The sequence below is a fragment of the Lepidothrix coronata genome, unplaced genomic scaffold (genome assembly GCF_001604755.1).
Source record: "Lepidothrix coronata isolate B3197 unplaced genomic scaffold, Lepidothrix_coronata-1.0 Scaffold54, whole genome shotgun sequence".
Lineage (NCBI taxonomy): Eukaryota > Metazoa > Chordata > Aves > Passeriformes > Pipridae > Lepidothrix > Lepidothrix coronata.
The window spans coordinates 2,874,964-2,900,495 of record NW_016690234.1 but is presented as its reverse complement, the minus strand read 5'-3'; the positions used below and the strand labels follow the sequence as shown (position 1 = coordinate 2,900,495).

At 36.2% G+C, this 25,532-nt stretch overlaps 1 protein-coding gene across 1 annotated transcript in view; it reads left to right on the top strand.

The window, feature by feature from the left end:
* ITFG1 (integrin alpha FG-GAP repeat containing 1) overlaps positions 1-25,532 on the top strand; it is a 70,729-nt gene that overhangs the window by 6,377 nt on the left and 38,820 nt on the right. Inside the window, exons 4-8 of the mRNA XM_017816223.1 lie at positions 489-546; positions 1,137-1,211; positions 4,400-4,494; positions 14,588-14,649; positions 16,743-16,827. Coding sequence (XP_017671712.1) covers positions 489-546; positions 1,137-1,211; positions 4,400-4,494; positions 14,588-14,649; positions 16,743-16,827 — 375 coding nt within the window. The remainder of the gene's footprint in view (positions 1-488; positions 547-1,136; positions 1,212-4,399; positions 4,495-14,587; positions 14,650-16,742; positions 16,828-25,532) is intronic.

Sequence of the window (25,532 nt, the reverse complement as noted above, 5' to 3'; positions counted from 1 at the left end):
ATCTGGCAAGGAGTTCGGATTACAAGTAAAAGTGAAGTCTAAGGTGATCACCTGATTAGGTCTTAAAATCCTCACTTCCCATTTAGGAAGTCTAATGCTTATTTCAAATACTCAGTGTATATAATTAAGTGACAAAACATTAAACAGAAGTCTAACATACAGTGTCAATTTTTAGCCTGTCTTCATCCCAGCTGTTTCAGATTTCATCTGTCTGCGTGCTTGCAGTCATACATAGAAATAGATTTCACTAAGATCTATTTAGAATGTTTTGTTGAAGAGTTTAGTAAAGAGAGAAGAAGCTTCAGTATTTAAACTGTAACTTTCCTGCAAAATTTCAAGAAGCCATTTAGTTGTTTATATTCAGTGGTTCCTGATTTTTTTTTAAATCATAAAATTCATGGTTGTAAATTAATAGAATAATTATGTCTTGGTTGAAAATGCAAATGTCATAATATATTGGTAATTGAATCAATATTTTCTGTTTTCAGATCTTAACCATAAAACTATGTTAAATAAGACTTTTCATGATGAACCTCTAGTAATGGAGTAAGTATGACCTACTTTTTTTTAAAAAACACGTTTATAATGGTGACTAAGAGCCACTTAAATATATTTTAATGCTAAAATTTGAAACAGATGCCCTTTATCTTTTAAGAACAGGGTGGTTTGTGTAATGTCAACTGATCCAACTAAAGATGAAGAACCATAACACTCATTTTTACAAATCCTATTAGATCACCCTGGCAATAGTAACTACATGAGCTTTTAATTTTTTTAATTTCAGTACTTGAATTTATGCAGAAAAAAGAGCCATTCATTTTTCAGTGAATTTTTTAAAGCAAAAGCCTTACTGACTTATCAGACTGAGCAGATATGCCCTTCATACTGTACTTGCCTCTGTGTGAAATGCTGAACAAAAGCAGGGGTGGGAAATAGAGCTTGAAAGCCAAACCCATTGAAAGATGTTTACTGCTCCTGAAAGCTCAGACAAAGCCAAAATTCAGACAGGTCTGTACAGCTGAGAGTTCTTCATTGCTTGGTGGGAAAATGCTGACCAAATACAGGTTAACTTGAGACCGGTTAATTTGAACTCCTGTAATGACTGAGGTGATTCTGAAATTGTTTTCTGTTTTCAGCTTTAACGGAGACTTGATTCCCGATGTCTTTGGTGTCACCAGTGATTCAAACAAGCCACAGATCTTGATTGGCGGGTGAGCTCAGGGGTTGTTCATTAGCGTGGATTTTGGTAACTTGTTCATTGTGCATCGACTTCTGCCCTTGTTAAAGAGGTGTAAGACCCATGTTTAATGTGTATCTTCCAACATTAGTGACACTCTGCATCTGATCTTTAAGGTGTTATTTTATAGGGGAAGTAATTATTATATAGGAGAAGTAGACATGCCATGAAAGCTGAGAAAACAAACCCCCTATTATTTGACATCAGAAATACGAGAATTGTTTCTTGGGACAGTTACAGTCTAATTTGTTTAGTACACTTTGGTATTTAGTATTACAGGCTGTATTATGGAATCTGCATTTACTCTGACAGATGAAGTGACAGGTTGATGATGCAAGAACGACTGGAACAGATCTTGTAATGTAAGGGAAGGCAAAAGGAAAATATACAAGTGTTTGGGGTAAACTTAAAAAGAATTAGCTCTCATTTATCTGGGAGATTAATTGTAATGGGAAGATTAGACAACATAAAACACAGGAAGTGCAAGGTGGAAGGATATTAAGTTATATATTAAGGAAAATATCGGGGAGGAGATTTGTACAGTGACAAAAAGCTGAGGTGACTGTAAGTAGCAATACAAGTGTGTGTACAAGTGACATTCTCTGTGTCACATCCCTGTGTTAAGCAGTACCTTGGGCCACTCATGGGCAAACAGAGGTGGACTGAAGTCTTGTGAGATGAGATTGCAGTAAAGGGGACTGAGTTTCGCTATTAAAATTTCTACTAACCCCAGAATGGGACTAGCTAGTAAATACTGGGATAAAAACGATGAATGTCGTGTTTAAATGGTTAGCAAGGACTATGCAAAGGATTATTTTTGTTATGAAGGCTCAAATCAAAGCATAACAAAAGGTTGGATCTCTACTGGCTCAGAACGACCAGTCTCTAAGCAAAATATTAAAAAGGAAATACAGGTCTATCCATCTTTTCCTGTGATTTTTGCCAGACTGAGCTTGCCATACATTCCATCTTTGACTTCCATAAGGAAGAACTTCATTGACAGTGGCTTGGGCATTCGTTGAAAGAGAAAGAAGTTTCTCAGAAGAAGGATATTTGAATTAAAACTCTGATAGAGAGATTCTTCTCTCAGTTTTGAAAGTCTGTGCTCAAAATATAGCAGAAACTATTTTTAGGATGAAAGATGTATTATAAATGTCAAAGACAAGTCTTTTTACATGTTTTTTTTTTAACTATTCTCTCTTGACTGATAATGAATGAATGGAAAAATTAGGAACAGAACTTATGTTTTTTTAGATGATTGGACCTTTAAATCAGTTGTTTGAAGAAATTTGCATCTCATAACTTGTATTTTGCAGCTTTTAAGTGGAACTATTAGGATTGTCCTTAATGGTATTCAGTAATATTAACAAAGAAACTTGCAACTCTGAGAAGAAATCCAGGTGTTGGTGTCACAGCTCTTTTAGCTTTGCATGCAATCAGTCCTTAAGTTTATTTTGAAAGAGTATGTTAAGAAGTCTTTGCATTCCTATGTGGTTTTCTTCAGCTATTGTTTCAAAAGTGGAGAAATCAATGAAACCATTTCTCTGTCTATGGCAACAACATATAAACTTTCTATCCTGCTTCCCCATGTCCCTTAAAAATGTTTAAATAAGGCTTTCCTCACACACCCCGTCAGTGAGTTTAACAAATTTGTACCTGTTGTTTCTAACAGGCTATTTTCCTTCCATTGGAGATGATTCAGAAGTGATGTAGAGTAAATAACCTTTAAATGTGTAAATGGAAACTATACCCTTCTTGGCAATATGTTTTTGATAATAAATCTCAAATTGAATGTTATCACCCTACTTTTATTTAAATTAATGGCTTATGCAACAGATTTCAGAATCACAAGGATGTTTCTGAACCCTTTGCAATGATTATATTATGAAAAATTGTATGAACTCTTGGAGATATGGAGAAGTGGAAAAGATTTGTTTCATTTTGTTGAAGAAATCCTTTCAGTAGCATTAGCATACAAATAAACTTACTCATTGTAGCTCAAAATAAGCCTGAGTGCTATAGGTAATAGCATAAGCCATGGATTGTACATGGATAACAGCTTTATGTCATCTGCTTAGAAAAGCATTTTTCCATTTTTAATCTAAAATGTCTTGAAATTTGTTCTAGAGCTGTATAACTAACTTCCTTGGCCACTTTGAAAAATGAATACATAGAAAAACCAAGAGAAAATGTTTAATTATTTCTTAAAGATTACATGCTGCATTTTAACATTTCTAAGATTCAGTTATGACCTCTGGGAAGTCATCAGAGGCTTATTTTTTTGCTTAACATTAAATGAGTCACAGAAGATAAGGACTTCACTAATTTGTATGTAATGTCACTGGGATAAAAAACATAATTCTAGACATAGTAATATCACTGTCCTGCTGGTGTATAGTGCATACTGAGATTTTTTTGGAGTGTGTTAGCTAATGGTTCTGAAAGCAACATACCCAGTGATTCAGCGATGATGACTTCTGAAGGATTTGTTGCATTTCAAATCATTGCTAATAGAGAGGTTTGATGAAAGTTAATTCATTTTTAGAGCAGAAACCAGCAGTGCATGCATGTTTATAAATAAATAAATAGAAGTATCACCTGCTTGGTAGATAACATTATTAGCTTGTGGTCAGTCATAATGGGAGAGTTTAATTCATGTGTTGATTTTGAAGTGTCTTGAAATAACGTGCATTTACATGCAGCAGGTATGAGCTGCTGTAACAGCATGTGAGCACTTTTGCTCCTGTTTATTAGTCATAAGCTAGATTCCATAAGTACTTCCAGAATTAAAACTGCTTGAGGAAACTGGGAAGGACAGGAATCAGTGTCTCAGGATTTATAGTTGAAGCCTAGGCACTAATTATCACTTTGTGGGTGGTGATACTTTTCTGTGCAAAAAAAAAAAAAAAAGGAAGTTGCTTTAGAAAGTTAATAAAATCTAACTGGAGCCCCTGTGCTATGAATCATCCTTCACAGAACCTTTCAAGCAATTACTCTTAGTTACTTGGTATATTGTAAGCTAAGTAGTAATTTTATCTTGGTATTAGCAGAACATGCTCTCTGTCCAATTTTATTTAAAGTTTCAACATTTTTTAAAGCTATATTATGATTAACAGTTCCTGCACGTTGCTGAAATGTACTCCTTTCTTTTCCTGTCTGTAGGAACTTGTCATGGCATGCTGCACTGGAAACTCAGAGTAAAATGTATATACCACACTCTCATGCTTTTATAGATTTAAATAATGACTTCACTGCTGGTAAGTCATAAAAGTGTTAAATACCTTCCTAAAACTATTTATCAGTAAGTACACAATGTAATGTGTTGCAATTTCTTTTGGTAATTATGTGAATTTGCTACTTCTAATTTTTTTTTAATTATTTTGGTATCTGAAATTTGAAAATTCTGAGTTTCAAAAAGCTACTTTCAAAATTAATAGCCTAATAAATTTTTCTACTTCTTGATGATGATCAGAGCTAATGCTTGTTCTGAATAATGTATTCACCATTAAAGCCTTGTTTCCTGCTCTTAACAGTGCTGTACTCTGGTATTCAGTTGGCAATGGAATCAGGGCTTCGTTTTCTTCATCTTGAGTCTGAAAATAGTTTGATGCAGGAGAATGTTTTCAAGACCAGACTTATAATTTTTCTTGGAGGTTTCAATATGACTTCGTTCTTTTTTGTTGTAGTTGGTTCTATCACTGACTGATAGTACATGAGACTTTATTCTTGTATTACTATATGAGCAATCCTGTAACCTGTTCATAGCTCAGTGTTCAGGGATGAGCACTAGAGACAATGTTTCTTATGGTAGATAAACTGTGTTCTTCCTTCATTTTCTTTGGGAGTTTGGTTTTTTTTTTTGTGAATGCAGTTCAGCTACCATGATGAATCTATTTCTTACTTACATACCTCGTTCATACCTCCAGGCACATTTAAATATTGTGCTAAACACACTAAATGAATCCTGAAGTGTTTTTGCTAGATGTGCAATGGACATCAATTCATATATGGTAATTTTTGGAAAGAGAGTTTATCTTTTTCTTTTTTAGTTGCATGGGAATGAGAGAGGAAACAGTCCATAAATTTAATTAAGATGCTTATAAATGTTGGGGATTAAGTTAATTACTTTAGCATGCAGTCAAACCTTAATATTCAGTCCTGGCACGTTGCTACATGAAGCTGTCAAGTGGAAATTCGAACTGGAAAAGTAGATATATGGTTGCTTACCATAATCAGTGTCAATAAGCAATTCTAACACACTTAGCTCTAGAAGTCTTTTGGAATTTTCTTTTAGTGGCACAAGCATTCCAGGTAGCATTTTAAGCTGAGTACATTGAAATCGAAACTCCCGGGTAGGTAAAGGTAAGAAGTCCAGGTTGCTTACATAGATCAGTCACAGATGGATCCATTTTTCAAGGTTTTTGACAGCTGACAGACTAAAGAATGTTCACAGAATTCCACTTAGTGCTAGTGATATGTGGAAGTTCCTCTATTAAATAGAGATGAAAGTCAGGATCTTTGTATGGGGAGTGCTCAGAGCTTTTATAGATTCACATCTATTTTCATATCTCAAGATGTGAGTAGAAGCCTCTATGAGGCTCTTCCCATAAAGATCCTGACTTTTACGTGCTTGTAGCAGCAAGGATAAAACACCTCAGGCTGAAATACTGAGTTACAGTGTAATGTGTAGCTCTGTAGGAAGTGTTATGTTACAGTAACCTGAGGAAATATTAAGAAAAATAATTCATTCTGAGAAGAAAACTGGAGAAACTATTACCATAGAATTATTTTCTTTAAAGTAATGTTTTCCTTCTAAGATGGGAATAATAATTTTTTTTTACTATCACCATGAAAATGGGACCAACTGGGAATAAGACATATGTTGCTGAAAAATAATATCAGTAAATCTGATATTTCATGGCTGCTGTGTTTTTCCAAGACTGCTTGCTGCCAAAATGGAAAGTCACCAATCGTCTGGTCCTGCCTGTGCATTTATGGCACTTCCCTCACATCAGCTCTAGTAACTGCTTGGAACTGGGGCTGCTGAGGAACACAGTTTATTTTCACTGGAGTTAGTAAGGTGATCCAACTCTCCATGCAGCTTTGGGATTGTCAGAGCCAATGTAAGCGCTGAGAAAAGGTTCACTCCTCTTTAGTAGCAGCAGTCATAGCCTGCCTTTAACCAAGCATAAAATTGCACCTTGAGTCTCACTGAGCCTCTTCCAAAAAATACCTGTATAGTGTTCTCAGCACATCTCCTGTAATTTGTTAGTCTGTGTGGAGTTGGGCAAGTGACTCATAGAAGTAGGCAGGTGATAGAAGGTAAGAAAAAAACAACAGAGCTCTGTGCAGTCTGGATAGACCTCACAGAAGACACGTAAGTGCTTCTCCTGCTTGTTTAGTTCTGTTCCCTGCCAGCACAGCTGGGGCAGCATGGCAAAGAGAGTGGGATCCATATGGTGCTATTTCTCCATGGAGTCTGTTCCTTACTGGTTGGCTCAGGTAGAGCTGGTGAGGAGGAGAGGATCCTTGTGACTCACTGTTCACCCACACAGTCATTCTTGAGTCGGAATAAAGCCTCATTAAATAGGGCCTGGGACACATTAGAATGGTATTAATTAAAAAGGAGGCGTTGATGAGATGCAAGGGAATAGTCTGCATGCTGAAATCATGTTGCCCAAGAGGCTTAATTGTGATATTTGATGCTCTTGTGGTACTTTTGCACTGAAAATTTCAGCATATTTACTCACAGGAAGTGCTACTGTTCGTGGATATGAAGATACACTAGTACCTAAAATGAATGCACTAATTTTTGTTTACAAATAAACAACCAAACCACCAGAATATACCACTTTTACTTTGTTTGGGGGGTTTTTTTAAGACTTTTCTCTAATATTCTGCAGTGTTTTGGGGCTCTTTGTATTCTGTAACAGATGCAGCCAATTTCATGATTTTTAGCTGGGCTATTTTTGGCAACTCTATCATTATAAACAGCTTAGGAGATTTAAAGTGTGCTTGACATTAAAAAAAAAGAAGTAAAAAAAAAAAAAGAAGAAAAGAAAAAATCCTCTCTGGGCTGAGAAGCTTTTTGCTAGTTTATTGCCTAACCCATTTTCAACCTGCTGATATTAAACCCTCCAAACAGAGCTTTTAATTGCCACACTTCTCCTGCTCTGGGTAAAATGAAGTTGAATTGTTATGATTTCATTATATGAGAACTTGCTCATAAAGATGTGTTTAATCCCTAACAGAGCTTCATGAAAGGCTAACAGTGTAAGGATTTTATAATCCAAAAATCCTCTAACCACAACAAAGATAATACTAATCTTTCTTGGTGAGAGGTAAACTGGGCTGTTTCAGAGTGTAATGCCACTGCAGTTTTTAAAGAAAGCATCCTCATGTAGAAGTCTCAGCTCCTTATAATTATTCATTCAGTAAGTAATTCAGAGTTAGACCAGGAATTTTGTATAAACCATGCCAAAATTTATGATATAAAACTTATCAAAAGGGCCTACATGTGCTTTATGGATAAAGATTAACTAAATAAAAAACTTTCAAGTGTCTTTGCATGTGTATAAGCATGTGTTGCTCCAGGGAGGAGTATCTGGTTCACAGAGTGCCCGAGTTGGGAAGGGATGTCTGGAAATGGTCTGGTCAACCAGCCTACCAGCATTGTCACTGCTGATACATGAACTGAGATAGACTGAAAGACGAGGAGAAAATGTTTAAATAACACTACTGGGTGTCTTGTAATACATACTCACACTTGTCATTAGTTATTTTTAACAGCTAGCTTAGGAAGGTAATCTTGAAGCTAATAATAACAGACTTGTTTGAACAGATTAAATCAGGTGTATTTTATAGAGCAGATAGTCCAGGTGAGCATTTTCAAAGCAGGATCCTTACATCATGTGACTTAAGAAGTATTTGTACAGTATTTAACTCTTTGACTTTTATAGTGAAGGAGCTAAAAAGTAACTTCTCTTTGCATTACTTTCCACTCAACCCAAAGTAAGAAGGAGCTCAGTCTTTCTCAGCAATGTGTCTTGGATGTGTCAGTTAAGAGATGCAGAGAACACTGGTCAGTGGAGGAAACCCTGCTGGCAAGATGGTCATTACACTGAAGGTTTTACACTGAACCGTGGGGAAAAGGTGTCGTAGCTGGAAACTGGGGCCAAGATACATGAAAGGACTTGATAAGGACCACCCAGAAAGGATGTCGAGGTGGGCACCAGTACAGATGGTCTGTTTAAAGCTGGACTTGCACAGACACTGTTTGTACCATTGTTGATTTGCATCACAGTCAGAATTTTCAGTTCAGTACTTTGGACCAAGCTGAAATTTAAATTTAGCATGGGGCACTGGGTGAACCCTGATTAGACTGTCTTAACATAAGTTCTCATAGGTGTACCAAGTGATTTATCTGCAGTTGAAATTTTTAGGATATTTTCTAATGAGTCAGCTAATTGTTCTTATATTAAACATCCTAAAATGTCAGATGTTCATTTAGGGATAATGCTGTCTTTCTAAGCTAAATCATAGTTCCTAATCACTTGGAGAAAAAAAAGGATTATTAAATAATAAATATGTCTGCACTCAAAGTTACAAGCCCTCTGCCAAGAAATCAGGCCATGGCCCTGCAAATACTTTTAAAATGCTCAAATGTATGAGACAAGCTGCCTAGGGCTCTGAGTTATACTGTAACCTCATACTGTACATCTGTCAATGCATCCTTGAATGCTGTGAGAAACAGCTGATGTATTAAATATTCTGTGTCTAACTTGATTATGTGGTTCCAGAGTTTGGAAGTGCTGCTCTTACAACCAGTCTTGTGTTGAACACTAGCACATGGTGTGTATAATTGTAGATATTTCTGGAACTGTTTATATAATAGGAAGGAAAAATCATAAATTTGGGTTTGGGAAAACTAAAATGGAAAAATCATTATTCAGAAACAGCTTGCTGTAAGCTAATTGCAGTCTCTTTACTGATTTCTGGTGGTTAATTCTCTTATGTTGCTTTGCTTTGGGAATCTAGAAACCTAATGTAGCAGAACGTTCACAATGTGTTTTCTTTTTTATTCCCAATTCTTAGTTTAAATGTGTAAATGTAGATAGTTTTCTTCTTGAAAAACAATCATTCAGATCACAGGTGATATTTCTGTTGTAATCATTTAAACCTGGATTGTGAAGATACTGTAACATTTGATGCCAGACTCTGGTTATATATTCAGTGAGTTTCCTCTTCATGGAAGCTGGGAGCCTCTCTGCAGTTAATATTATCAACAAAGCTGATTTTATACAATAGATGTGCATTTTTTTCTCTATGAAAATAACCAGGCAAACAAATTATCCGGCTTTTTAAGACTTAGCTTGCATGGCATTTTAAAGCTTGGGTAGGGTTATGTATTTACTCTCTCTGGTTTTGCTCCCTCCCTTACATTTTTTCCCAGAACAGATATTCAGTCATGCCATGTCACTGTGTCATTCCTTGAACAGGTACATTTTTTAAATTTCTTAGCTGTTTTAAGCTCTGATAACAGAGCTTACCTGTGAATTTACAACAAGTAATGGAGGCAAAAAATGTATCATATAAGGTGGACAGGATATATTTCAGAGGACTTGGAAGTTGGAATTAGCTGCATCTGCTCCTGCTGGGATTGGTCTGCTTTTGCCCATGGCTTCTCTTACAGCTTACCTCACAAGGAGAATCAAAGAATGAGTAGAGATCTTTAGAGAAAAGAAATAGCTGTTTTAACTTCTTTTTTCTAATCTTTTTAAAAGAGCCCATAATCTCTGCTATGTGCTTAGCAGTTTTAGTTTTAAAATTGTCATTATGAAGTGTCTCAAAAGCTATTCCTTTCGCAATTTTTAATTATATACTGATATAATTATATACAGCGGGGGATAATAATATGACATTTTTATGGGAATCAGTAGCTTACTACAGGTGAGAAGTAAATTGGTTGTGCCACAAACAGCATTTTGTTGAGAAAGCATGAATGTGAAAATGGGTTCTGAAAGCACTCTGAACGCTGAGCAGTTATATTCTATTGCTTGAAACAATATTGTTGCCTTTATTCTGAAAATAAACAGAATTGTCTGAAAGTCATGTTTGAAGTGCTAAAAGCAGCATAACTATAAAGCATAGATCTAATTTAAAAGTTTTCCAGTTAAGTGATTCTTTTAAATTAATATCCTATAGTAATTTTTAAAATAAAAGGGATTTTACTGTTGTTATGTTAGTTATGTTGTTTATAATTGCTCATCATGTTTTACTAAATAGTTCCAATAAACACTTAGTAAGTTTTGAAAGACTTGTTTGAACAGAATAAATTCACAATCTTTTGATTAGAAGCACCTTTCTTAAAAATTGGCCAACACAAATTAGCTTGTTTGGAACACATGAAGTCTTTTTGTTTTGCTGAAGTTTTTCAGGGGAGGAAACTACTGGAAGGAATGTTTCCTTAACTTCCTGGTTTGTGTAACTAGCACCAAAAATTCATGACAAGTGAATTGCAAGCTCATTAGCATTGGTTCTTGTACTTGTATCCGTGTCGTAAAAGCTGAATCACCCAAATCACCACAGCCAGGTGGGTGTATTCCATTTGCTCTAGAACAGAACTGTTGCCAACTTGACAAACAAATCTGAATATCAAATGTAGAGGGTTTCTCTACCTGAATGAAAAACTTATGAACAGAAACATGAAACTTGTCAGGCTTGGTTTTCCACTTCCATGCAGTAAAGAAATAAAACTGACTATATCTAACTTTTTTGTATATAATATGGTTTGTGCATATTAGAAGTATTGTACAACTGAAGTTGTAGAAGTACTACTAAAAAAATTGTAAAGAATGTTTTTCATTTTGGTTTTAAATACTTTTTTCCTACCAGTGCATCAGTCTGTAATGTAAATAGAGGGAAAATTGTAATGTAAGTACAGGAAAGTTATCTTTTACTTGTCTTTAGGTTTTATGGCATTTAATGATCTTAATACAGTTCTTACATTACCCATGCTGTTAACACCCTGCAAAGCAGGAATTTTTAGTTCAGCACATTATTTACATATACATACAAGAGGGCATTTTCATACCCCAAAGGAGCTTCTGGTTAGAGAATATGCACAGACACACCTGTTCTTCCACATTAATGAGAGCATGTTTAGGCATGTTTGAGCCATAAATAAATTCTAATTGGGTAATGCCTTGTACATGTTGATAGTGTTTAAAAATAGGGGCACTTTTTTTCCCTCTCCTTTATTAACTTAAACATCTGAAGTGATCATGAAATCAAGGGGTAACTTAATGTTGCTCGTACCCTGGTGACTTCTAAAGACAGTCATAGATACTGAGAGTTTTTATTTTGAAATAAAGCCCTCTGACATTAAACAAAGGTCAAATCAGTCATTAGTGAAATGAATGCTCCATCTATAATTAGTACCATTTTTTATAACACTCCAAAGTGACAGAAAATAGCGAGGATAATCAGAAGTGGACTTGGAGCAGGTTCTGTATAGTTTGGTTTTCTTGCAATTTCCAATGAGTCCTAGTGAGAAAAAACAATGTTTGGAAGTAGGGTGAGTTTGTAATATTATCTGCTTTTTATTTAATAAGATTGTCTGCAGTTGTGGCTGCCCCATCCCTGGAAGTTTTCAAGGCAAGTTTGGACAGGGCTCCAAGAGCAACCTGCTCTAGTGGAAGGTGTCCCTGCCTGTGGCAGGGGGCTGGAACTGGATGATCTTTGAGATACCTTCTAACCTAAACCATTCTGTGATAATTGCAACAGTTCACTTTGCATTTGTTTAAGAGAAACCTTTCCTCTCGGGCAGTATTGGTTTTTTACTTCCAGCCATTTGCTGAGGCTGTAGGTGTTACATTTGGGGAAATCTGCCTTAATCTGACATCAAGATCTTCCCCCATCCCAACTATCAAGTACTTTACTTCCCTTTGCTACATCATGTCCCAAGTTAAAGATGTAAGAAATGCCCTGCAGGCTTAGTCTAGTGGTCCATTTAGCTAGCCCAATAATCTTTCTCTGGCAGCAGCAGCAGGAAAGTGGCCAGGCTGATTATTTTAGTTCTGATATTTTTCTCTTCCTGTTTCATATTTTCATGGTATATCTCCGGAACCTACAGTTACCATGGGGCTGTTAGAGGTACACCCTTGCCTGTTGTTTTTGGTATCCCCTAATGTACCTGTTGTCTAATAAAAGCACCACCTTTGTATTCTGTAAATAATTGGTTGCTGAGCTGCAGATTTTTTGATTTTTATAACCTCAGGTTGGCAATGTTTTGCATTTGCCATTGTTCAGTTCATCAGCATTTGAACAGCCGTCAGTACTTAGTCCTTGCTTTTTAAACTTAGAGATCTGTATGGAATAAACTTTGTTTTCTACAGCTGAAATTGCAACCTGAACTGACTTCCAAAGGCAGTGTGGCAGCATATCTTTAGATGAGTGACTTCTCCTGATCATGTGTGATATGATGGGTATTCCTTGTAGGGAAAAGGGGTTGAGTTTTCTTGATATAGCCAGAAGCAAAACATAAATGTTGCCGTTTTTCAACGATTGGTGTTTTATAATTCAAAAAGTGTAGAAAAGAACTGTGTATGTCTTCATTGTTGTGTAACCCAAGTACCAAGTACCGAACATACAGATATTAATGCATTTGTTGGTTCCACCTCTTCTTCTGCAGCTGTTATATGCTAAAGAATTTAGTAATAATCAACGTGGAAAACAATAGCAGTGAAGTGAGAGATGACTGCCATGGACACTGTTCCTTTGGAAAGCAGATGCTTGCAAGGAGTCTCTGCTATGGCTGTTAGAAAAAGATATTTATAAATTGCACAGATTCTTAATTGTTTCCTCTCTCATATGCTTTTGGTTCTTGGAGTGAAAAATATAGTAAAGCCAGAGAGAATCATAAAGTACCTTAGGTTGAAAGTAACTTTTGGGAATTACCAGGTCTAGAACACTGTTCCAGACATGGCTTGGTTTTTCTTACACATTTCTTTCACAAACTTGAGAGAAAACATTTGTAATTCTGAGCTGTACCAATTTGTGAACAGTTCTTTGAAGGGTCTAAATTACATTGCCCTTTTATGCTGCTGCTGCAAAGAAATACTTTGGTTTTGCTTGCTTTGAAATCTGTGGCATTCTTGATCAAAAAGGAAAATTACTTGTAAATATTACGCATTCGATTTGGTTTCTGTGAAAGGGAGTTTAATCCTAGAAACAAGCATGAGCATTTTGGACACGTAGCTTCTAAGAAGGCTTAGGGATAAAACAGAGGACAGTGGCAATGAGGTACCAGTGGAATTGTTTCAGTAGGCTCTAGAACCAGAGGTGGTGTTGCTGTACCTATATTAAGTTGTCCTATAGGAAATCACAGCTTGTTGCTCTGATGTAGGAGCAGCGTGGCACAGCTCCTCTACACTATTTTTAGAAGATTGTCTGCTATCTTTGCCTGCTTTTGCATTTTGCCACTGCAGTGTGATATTACAGCAGCCTTGGAGATGCTCTGGGGTGCTGGTTCCATTCCTCCTGTATAATGTTGTGTGCCTTAGGTTAGGTTTGGTTTTTTGCCTGCAAAGTAACCTTTGTGTTCTATCTCAAATAGTGGCAGTGGAAATTCTGAGGGGGAAGGAGACAATGAAAAAGACAAGTGTTTAAATCCAAGAGTAGTTTTCTTAAGTCTGGATTTCTTAACACTGGGCTTAATGTTTTTTTAATAAAATTTTTTTCTTCCTATTTTTCTAATTTGTGTGCTTTCCTAAATATCAGTGAATAAGTTCTTCTTTCAGTAGGCAATGCCAGATACATGGTCTGAAGCCCTCTTTTGCACTGTTTTGATGTTTGAGAGAATTTTAGTGTAAAAGAAGCCAGAAATATTTCTCCATCATTATATCTGCTACTTAATTCAACATATTCAAAATAAAAGGATAGTTGGTAGGTTTTTATTTTTAATTTTGACTTCCTAAAAATATAACTGTTTATACTTTTTTCTAGCTTTGAGGTATGCCTCTGTCTTTACCATTAAGAAAGATTCTTCAGGGTGCATATATAACATCCAGCACTTACTAACTCACATGAGAGTAACTGTATTTGTGTATTAAACTATACAAATGCAAAAGTTGTGTACAGAAGAGTATGAGGGATGAAAACAGTTTTGGAAGGGTGTGTTTTTAATGGTTCTTGCTTAATATCTATACATCTAAACATCACTGGAATAATGTATTTAGAGCTTAGGTAATTTTTTAAAATAATTTTGATATCTTTACTAAGTGATCAAATGTATTTGTTTGTGTAGTCTTCTCTCAAATATTTTTATTTCTCTTACATTTTTCCTTGCAGATTTGTTCCTTACTACATCACCAAATTCCAAAAACATTCAGTTTGAGACATGGGTAAATAAGGTAAGAGAGAAAAGAGAAATAACCTTTCTATTGAAACACAGACAAGTTATAAAAACCAAAAAGTCATCTGAGAAGCAATGTTGAGGCACTGACTGCACCGTTGCATTTAGGCTGCACGATATTCCTGGACACCTTTCACTCAGCACAAGTCCCTCTACAGATTTTGAACATGACTACTCAGTGAATCAGGTGCCTCCACACACCTTAGCAGGGCTCCTGGGCTGTCAGCTCCTGTGTGAGGAGGTTACTCACACTCAACAGGGTGATTTGTAAATAAAAGGATGATCATTTTGGTTTTATTCTTGTTGTCTCAATGATTTTTATTTTTTTTTAAGTAAGCTTGGTCTTGGACAAAGGTTCAAAATGTCACTTCTAACTGTTAAAGTTTGTGTTCAGAGTACAGTTGAGTCCAGAGTCCTGTGTTAACTAAGTACCATAAACGGAATTCAAGGTTGAGGAGTAATAGCTCAGTGGATTAATATTTATTCATTTATTGAGATTCTGCTTTGGCATTGCAGGAGTATCCTTTGTACTGTGCTACCCAAATGGAATATAGTTAAAAGTTCACCTTTTCGTTACAAAAGAAGGGGCTTAATGTGTTTCTTATTAGCTAAGGAATGAGTTTTTGAGAGTTTACCTGAAAATGTATCCATCATGTCATAGTGAGTCACTGTAGAACAAAAAATGTAATCTTGTCTTTGACAACATGGCCATCTTCAACCAGGCAAGAGCAATGAAAGCAGTGAGTCATGAGTCCTGTATTTCTAGCTTTATATGGACTTAAATGGACAGGGATTGAGTGTTAGTGACTACATAAGGCATTTATCCTGTCTCCTGTTGGTGTTGGTTTTTTTTTAATGTTCTTACAAATTTTGGATTCCTGTATTCTAAATATTATCCTACATTATATATTTTATATGGATAGATTTACTTGTCTTTAGAAAGAAAGAATTCTGTTCTTTGGAATCAATAAACCCAGTAAAATAGGTCATACATATAAAATACATGTACATATATGTGAATCTCAAAATACCTTAATTGATCCGTTAAAAGCTGTTAAATTGCTCTCTGTAGAACATAAATTGCTCTCTGCAGAACAAAGTAATTCTCTTCATTGATGCACTTGTGCTTTTAAAATATTAGCCCATATGAGATATGCTTTTGGGGCCGAGTACAGGGCCTAGTCTTTTTTACTGCATGGAAATGCATCGATTTTATTTTATTTTTTCTCATCAGAATCATTATAAATTATATGTCAAGGTAAAGATACATAGTCAGACATCCAGTACAAACAAGGACTAAGTGTGTCCAGGGTTGCATTGAAGTCTACAAACTGAATATGACATGAGTCATGTTGGATATGGATAACTGTGCACCATTCCCAAACCCTTTGTCTCCTTGCCTCTCTGGGTATTTGTGTGGACAGCACTGTGTATGAGCTGATTGCAGGGACTGGGCCAGGGGGCCTTGGGTCATCTGACATGGCTACAAAAACTCAGCATTTTAGAATGGGCTTGTTCCACTTGTGATGCAGTTCTGTGATAAACAACGATCCAGTGCTTTTTGTCTTTCTGATGGAATACTGGACTATTGTTTTCTGTGGGCCAAGATTTTAATAATAGGTAATTAAAACGAGATCTAAACCAGATCTAATGTCAAATCAATTTATTTCCTAATGAGAAGGCAAATCAGAAGCTATTTTTAACAGGTGTGCAGCTGTGGTTTTATATATTACTTATATCTATAAAATCACATCAATATGCATAAATGCACATTAGTATTCATAATCACTTAATTATGATTTAGATAATGTTGCTGAAATAACCCAGTCTCTTCCTCTTAACACAGCAAAATATATGGAAATTGTGTCTGAATATTGCTATTGCTGGACTTCCATAAGATTCCATGAAGGATTAGAAATGTAAAAGCTCAGTCCCAATTTTCAAAGAGTGCAATTTTTTTTCCTGTAGCTGAGATATCTCTCTGTTATTAAATTGCTTCTTTATTGATCTGTATTTTCTTTGGTTCAAAAGTCAAATTTTATCACGTAGACTTCAATTCAGTTTTTCCATCATCTTTGTTCTCTTTGATAGGATGGGAACTTCACTAAAGCTGGAAAAAGTAAGGAAATGCCCAGTGGTGCAAAAGTTGTTGGACAGTCCGTATTTGCAGACTTTGGTGAGTTTTATTCTTCCACACTACTCCTGAGTGTTCCTTTATTTTCCATATTTTGTTAGATACTTTACACTGAAGAACAAATAAAGATGTTTAACTCTAAATGGTTTCTTATGTTTCTCTGCTTTTTTCTGTAAGGTGGTATATCTGTAAATCTTGAAATATCTGGGAATAATTGTTAATGAATTCAGCTTTGACTGTCCCAGTACATTCTGCATCACATGTGTCTACATTTTCTTGCTTTGAGTTGTGGTACAAGACCAAACTTACTTTTACCAGACGTGGAGTTTTTGTCAAGATTTTATTTTTTCCCCTAATCTTGTTCAGAAGATATTATCTGATTAAATGGTCATAAATTCTTCACTTGTGCGATCTAATAAAGACAGAATGTAAATTACTGAATTACTTGAATAAAGATTGCTGGAACATGGTAAAATCTTAATGGTTGTAATTGAAAATTTTGAAAGACTTTTGGACAGGCAAAAAATTTAATTTATATGTAAATCTATTTTTGCAAGGGTAAGCAAAAGCCTGTATTTTTCTATTAGCCAGTCAATTGTGGCTTGTCAATGTGTGTATTTGGTTACAGAGAATAGGGAATGTTGATTATGTAGTCTAAAAAATACTATTTGTCTCTGCAGTAGAATAACAGTTTTCCATCCCAAGGGAAATGCTATGGGCCTGATTCTGCTGCCATGACTGGATGTAAAGAAATTCATAAAAAACTAATTTAGTACATTTATACAACACATTCGTTAATTGTGAGACTGAGCCTGTCTTTAAATGTTGTCAAAACATAGCCTTGTTTATCATTTTCTTTTAAAATACGTTTTAAAGAAAATGACAGGTTTTAAAGCTCTTAGACCCAGAATGTGACTCTCTTGCTGCCACTTAGAAGGGTTCTGAGGAGTTCTAGCAAAGCTCTTCATGACATGGAACTAGAAGACACCTCTGCTGGATCAGATCTACAGGGAATAATGGCAGGTAGAACCTGAACCATGCTCCAGGTTCTTCTGTTGAAATGTTTAACACAGTTTCAAAAATCTTTGACAAAGTTTTTATAAAATCTTTTACTGTTTGTCTTCAAATTTGAACACTTATCTATATAATATGTGAAGGAAAGAATAGAGTACTACAGTTTACAGTTAAAAAAATTGAATGTCTTAGGGTTTTTGTAATTGCTTTCCAAGCTGATGTTCTGAATAATGTGTCTTAATAGGTACTAAATAGAAATTTTATTTTTTTAACAGTGGCAATGTGGAAAGCAATCTTACTGTAGAATAACCTTATCTCTGTGTTAGGTAGTTAATGAGCCCAGATGATACATCATAATTTTAGAAGTGTATCATAATTAATGGAATTTTAATAAACCCTGGGATGTCTTTGCAAAGAGAAATGGAACTGTTCAGATGATAAAGTTGAAATTTCGAAAGTGTGACTAAATGGAGTGTGCAGTGCTGCAGCAGTGCAGTGTTTGGTACAGCCAAGGTTATGAAAGGCAGTGGCTGGTACAGATTAGTCTAGGGGGCTGCAGATTTGGAGTTCCATCACTGCTTTTTTTAATGCCCTGCTCTGCTAATTATCATCAAAGTCATAGGCTGAGCACTAGTGTGAGGCAGCAGGGGAGCAATCTCTAGCAAGGATGAATATCATGGGAGAAAGTGTGCTCAGGGACTTAAGAAATGCCTGCAAATAAATGTAGAGGGACAGCAGAGAGGCAAAGGACCGCCAGTATCAGCTGTGGGAGGAGATGCTGCCTTTCTAAAGTCGTTGTTCTGAAAGGTCTCAGCCCCTTCATCTCTAGGAGAGAACACCCAGATGGTGCCATATGAGGGTCTTGCCTCTCCCTGAACCACTTATACACACACTGTCAACTTCATCTTCATTCCACATCACTCCAGCTGAAGGAGGGGAAATGGTTTAATGTCTTTCTGCCTAATTTTCCTAAGCAATTGAAGAGTGCTGTAAATGTATCTGTGTGCTTTGATAAAGGAACAAGGTTGATTCTGACAACTAGGATTTCAGATCAGGGTAGGAGATGGAGTAAAGCATCAATTTTTTTTTTCTTCCCATTTTTCTAATGCCGGTTTAAAATACTCAGGGCAACAAAGAGTTACTTTTTCACTCAACCAAGTTTTAGAGACTATTGAAGTGAATATGGTAACTAAAACAGCGTATATGAGTAATGAAGGGTTATAATCCTAAATTCCATGTTCTCTATGAAATGTAGTCTGAAGGAAGTTTAATAATATCCCACCATCAAAAAATCCTCTTACACCACAATAGTTGGGTGTAAGAGTGCCTATACAGAAAATGGTAGGAGGGAAAAAACCTTTAAATGCAAAGGAGGTTTGTAGTTGAGTTCTGCTGATGTTTGTTTTCATTCTGGTATTTTTTGTTCTGCGTCAATCTAACAGTGAAGTGGCAAAAGGTCACATTACAGATCTAACACTCTCTCAGAGTAACAGCATTCACCCCTGTGCTGTGTCTGCTTACACACAGATACTTCAAAAGGCAGAGTTTTATCCTAGAGCTTCTGCCTGTAGTGAGCTAAAGGCAAAGAAATGCATTGCTAGAAATGGTTTGTCAGACTTGAATGTCTCCTTTTTTCAGTTTTCTGTTTCAAAAATGATGGAATAATGATTGTTGTGAGTCCAAAGAAGTTAAGGCATGACGGTTTGCCATTTGAAAGAGTTATTTGGCTATCTGTAATGGGGTCTGAGGGAGGTTTCGTTGCACAGCAAATCAAAATATCACAACAAAATGGAAAATGAGATGAGTGAGAAGGTTGTGCTGCCTTCCACCTAAGCAGGTTTTGCCAAGCTGTGTGTGCTGCAGAACGTGCCGTACGCTCGCGCTCTGCTCTGCGCAGCCATCCCATCTTGGCACCAGGACACAGCTGCTGGGACTAGAAACACGTTCAAACACAGTCACAAGCCTCTTATGCTCTTACTTCTGTGTTGCCAGCCTCTATTTTTCTTCCCCTTTCTTGACATTTTCTGTACCTCACAGCTGATGTGCCAGCTTTGCCATTTGCTAAAGGTCTCAGAGGATTCCATATCTGTGCTTTCTCTCTCTGCCACTTCTCATTTACTTACCCTTGTGCACATTGGACCCTGGAATGATGTCAGGTCCAGATGTGAGTTTGGGGGTGTGTCACTTGGGCTGTTGCCTTCTCATTTACACCCACCCTTCCATTTGTACCCTGCTGCATTCCTGCAAGAATCTGATTTACTTGATCAGACCTTCATCTTAGCAAAATAAGCATTGTTTCAAAAGGTGACTTTGTCTAACATTATTTCCTGCTTCCAAAAATTTTATTTGAAATACCCTTTCCAGCCAAAAGTCATTTGTAAAAGGGGGGAGCTTTGAATAAGATCCTGACTGAGAACCTCTAAAAGCAACTGATCTGGGGTAAGATTTCCTTTCTTAAACTAAGCAGGTCGAACAACAGCTATCAAGTAGAAATTATTTGGATAAGTGGAGTTGGAAAAAACAGCAATTAGGTGACTCATGAGAAGCTGTCACAGATGTTGGTATAATCTCAGTACCGAGTGTTCCTAAGTACTGAAAAAATAAAGATATATTTTTTCCTTAAAAAGATACACAGATGTATGTTTGTATGCATCTATATATGGCTGTGTATATTTTAATGGAAAATCATGCAAAAGCACGTGTACATATCAATACATTTATGGTAATGGAGTAGACCTTAGACTTTATGTCCAAGTTGGAACCTCTGTAATAAGTAGCACTTCCCCCTGTTACGTGATAACAATGATTTGTACATTAATCTGACCAAAGGACAGGGAACAATTGATAAATTTGTATTGCTCTTCTAAAAGTAAATCAGAAATGCTTTTTGACATTTATTACAAATGGCATTTCAATTGATTAAGGTGAGCAGAGTTGGGCACTAGAGAATTTTGCACTTACTTGGCTGACACATTGCTCTAAACAAGTAAGAGCTCTTCATTATTACTTTCCCTATTCTTCTCATGTCACTATGGTAATTGCAGTGCAGTGGTTGCTATAGCAAAAATGATTAATCCTCTGTTGTTGTTATCTCTGTGCTCACAGAGGCTTTTTATAAGATCGGCTTGTACTGTCTTTAGAGGAAATCATAGATGTTGTCTAGATTCTTGATAAATACTTACAAATATAGAGAGTTTTAATAATTGTCATTTAAAATACTGGGAAACATTGCATTTTTAAAGAAATTCAAGGATTGTGATGGGACAATAGGAAAATTACCTTTTTTTGGGGGTCGAGATGAATGTGAACCGTGTTATGGACACACAAACCTGCTGTTTTCTTGTTAGTTTGAAGATTAATGACATATGTCTTAAGTAGTGACTCAAAAACAATTAGCACAGGATATTGTGCAGTTTATACAGTCCATTAATTCATTTTTACAGGAAATTAATGTCATAATTGCTATTTAACTGTGATAGGTTCAGTTGGATAGTGGAGTTTGATAGATCATCCTTTGTGATATCTGATCTAAGAATGTAAAAGTTTGATTAATCAGTCATTGATTTTGCTTAGTTAAGGCAAAAAACTTTGTTGTGACCTGAATAGAAATAGTAAAAATAACTTTTTGAAATCAAACTGGATCATACTGCTCGTGGTGTCCTTGTAAGTAAACACAACACAGCTCTTCCTTTCTCCAGGTAGCATTTAGCCAACTCAGTTCTCTAGGTTTTTGTTGCCAGTTGATTCCTTGGCTGCTGCTGAGTCTTTCTCTTCTCTAATTGATAAAGTTTGCCTTCACTCCTGCTATGACACTTGCTTTTTGACAACATATGGATTGGGATTGGTAAAGTTCTCCTTCAGAGACCTGAACTCAAATTTTTCTCATATTTAAAATCCAGTTATCCAAGTAATAATCCTAAGAGAATCTTCTCTGTTCTCCTCCCTACCAAATAATTGAACTGTTTCACATATATTAACTACTTTTATGACGTGGTAGAAATTACCCCTTTTCTTGTAGGAAATAATAGCTCATTATTGCCAGTTAATTATGTTTAAACAGGACAACATAGTGCCTAACCTTGGGGTTTTTAGAAACCATACATTGCACTGTGCAAAATGCATTTCATTGAAAGATTTTTGTTTAAAGTAGACCTTCATTATCCTGCAGCTGATGGTGCCTTAAATGCACTGCTTTGCTGCCTGCAGTTGCGTTTTGAGTTTGTACCTTTTAGTTTTACCCATCGGCTTCATTTTAGCATCTGAATTTCTTTTTTCTTCAGAATGTTGCATTCTCAGATGTAGTAGCAGTGTATCAAAGGAAAAAGGTAATGGTACATTTCAGTAAACAACCCTCCTCCTTTGAGCAGTGCATTGTGAAAGTACACAAGTGCTCCTGTAGTCAAAAAAGGGATTCTATAAGAACCTTAAGATGCAGGAAGACAATACTGCTGTGTTCGAAATGCTCTGCATATGAGGAAGACTGTTCTGACTGTGATGAGTTTGGATGAAAAAGATATAAAAGCTGATGGAAATGAAGAATTCTGAGAGACTTTAGATATGGAAGGGGTTCTTTTAAGTAACAGGTGCACTTCAGTTCATCTGAAACAGCAGTCCATAAAGACATACCAAGTTAATTGAAATTTTGAGTCCATGAAAGTGAATTTAGGAGCTAAGTCTGCCTTATTTGTTAATTGGTAACCAACAATGCTGTTCAGTGATACCTTTTTGTCTTAATATGAGTCCTGTTTTTTAGATTTGTATCTTTTTGACAGTTCTTTCTGGAAAAAGATCCCGTGTTGAGTTTTAAGGTGATATCTGTGTTACTCCTTTGCTGTTCCTTTAAAAAAACAAACAACAAAAAGCCATAACAAACCCCCAAACAAACAAAGAAAATATAAATTTGTTACAACTAAATGCCATTGCTCTACAGACTGCACCCATCTGACTGCCTTAGTAACTTCACCACTGTTTTTTGCAGTCATGGTGTGCATCCAAATATAGGAACAGACATAAAGTCCACATAGGAAACCGCTGAATACAATGGTTTCAAATTCTTCTTTCAAATTCATCTCTGAGCACTTCAGGAGATTATTTTTCCATGCATCTCATCCTTACTGTTTGTCCCTAGCACATACTTATTGAATATATACCATCATTTCATATTATTCCTTTTGCTGTTTAAAACACTGCCTTTCCTACTCCTTAAGGCATCTGTCCTGCTGTGACATCCACAGAAATCCTCCATTTCTGAACAGTTTCCCATCCCTAAATTGTAGCTGGGTACGATTGTACCTATGGTGGTATGGAAAATCCAAGAGATATTTTTGATTTTCCCTGAACTTGTACAGGATAAATAATATAATACAGATATTGTTGGATTAAATTGTCTAATTTTGCAAGAGCAAAATATTTTAGAGCGTTTTGGCACCTGTGAGAGTGCTGAGTGATGGGCTGAGACTGGCTGGAGTTACAGCCTTAGATGACAGGTGCTACTCAGTACTCTTAAATAACTTTATATGTGTTCTTGATTCCTTCCAAAATATAAACATTACTTCTGTTATTTCTTTCTCTCCAAGTCTTTATTAGGACTTGCATACAGTGAGATATTTTTGTCCACTTAGCTTTAAATGTAGTTCCCAAACAGTGTCCATTTCTGAGGGGGGAATATTGGTTTCCCATATTTTGCCAAAGTCTTTCACATGCTGCTGACAGATGCTGGTATCTCCTGGGAAGATGAATTGCTATTGCTTCATGTTAAGTTTGTCCAAGGAGCTTGTAGATTTAAGAATTACTTTGCTTTCTTTCCAACAGTGAATTTGGAGGAGTGGTGCATGTGCCACCTGCTTATTCATTCCTTGTTGAACAACTTCATCTCTTCAGGACTGAATTTTTCTTTGGCAGTGTTCCTGGTTAATATAATAGGAACTCTCAACCCAGGTTGAGTTGACCCAAGAGAGGCACACAAGTGGCTTGCCTTGGTTCCTGTTATCCTCTTCATTTGTCAGCGCTTGGAGATTTGTTGCCATGTGAGCTTTTAACATGTGTAACATCAGAGAGGTGCAAATGGCTCAGCCAGATTTGGGAGTGTCTGTTTTATATTAAAACACTTGGAACAAGCAGCTATCAGCAGGAAACTGCAACAGAAATTTCAGTGATGCTTATTGTTTGGAGGGGAGGTGTTCATATTGTATTTAATATAGTTTCTTTTTCCTGCTTGTATTCTGCTTAGTCCTGGAATTTCCATTTGAGACAGAAGACAGCACTGTTGGCTCCAGTGCAGTCTGGAAGTCTCTGTGTGCAATTTGCTGGCACGGTGCATTTAAATGCTTCTGCTGCAGAGGAACTGTGAATATGAATTCTTTGGAAGGATGTAGACAGACTTGGAGTCAGAATTGATTTAGTGTGAAGGAGAGGGCTATAAGGGTTTCTTTAATGTCCACAGAACTTTGAATCATCTATAAAAGCTCTTTACATCTGTTTTTTTGAAGTTATGATTCACATTTTCTAAAAGCAGCTGACATTGATTGTTTTAATAATGTGTAATTATCTTAGTAATTCATTATAATTGTCTCTCATCATGACCATCTTGAACACCTAAAGGCAGAGAGTGACAAAAGAATTCTAATGATTTTATTACTTGAGAAGATAGATTTAAGATAATCAGCTTTCAAACAAACCTTTATTTGATTTGAATATCAAACTCAGTTGTACTGATGGTAAGCTTCTGGCCTGCCCCAGAAGGGTATTTTTTTTTTAGCACTACTCTAACAAGGCTTTTTCCTCCTTATCCTCTTACTGTTCTTCAGAACTGTAAATGAAAGGCTCATGAAAAAGGAAAATGAGAACTGGACAAAGACAAGAGGGAGAGATGTGAGCAAGCTAAACGTATGGTGAAAGAAAGAAAAAGCATATAAAGCTTCATTAGGCTGTATTGTATTATACAAAAGATGCCTTATCCTTATTTGGACTTACAATCAACAGCAAAGAAAAACTTCTTGGCTTTTATTGTACTATGCTGAGGATTTTTGTTTCTCACTGTTTTCAAGAGAACTGGAAAAGTGCACTGAAAAAGGTCTGTGATAATACAGGGACCACAGTTAGTTCTGAGTGTGTATTCTCAAGAGACAGCAGTAGATTCTCAAGGCACGAATGAGAACTTTGTGGTACATGAAGGGTCTTGGTTTTTTGTTGCATGAGTTTTAAAATTATGAGACCTGGACTGTTCTCACTGTCTTAGTCTGTACAGTTAGCTTTTCTCTATTTCACAGAAGTTAGGGTTGGAAGGGACTTCTGGAGATCATCTAGTCCAACCCCCAGTTTTCCAGAAAACAATTTCTTTTTATTTACCATAACTGTAATAAGTTATGGTAATTAGTCTAAGATCTAAAAAAAACCCACAAAAAGTTGATTCTTTTGTTTGTTTTTAAAGGAGCAGAAGTAAAATTACACTGTGGGAGAACTACATAGCATTCAAACTATAAAAGGGTTTGGATCATACACCCACCAAAAGCTGTCTTGCTCTTCATAACTACAGCTTTATCTTGCATATTATAAACCAGTTTTGAAGTGAGAGATCACGGCACCTGACATCTCCCCAGGCTCCGTTTTCCTTGCAGAGTCCATGTTGGAAAGTGCATTGCACAAATATGTGCAGTGAGTCTAATAAACCTTGAATCTGGTTGCAAAACACCACTTTTCTGACACCTTTTGCTATGTTTCTAAAGGAATTTGAA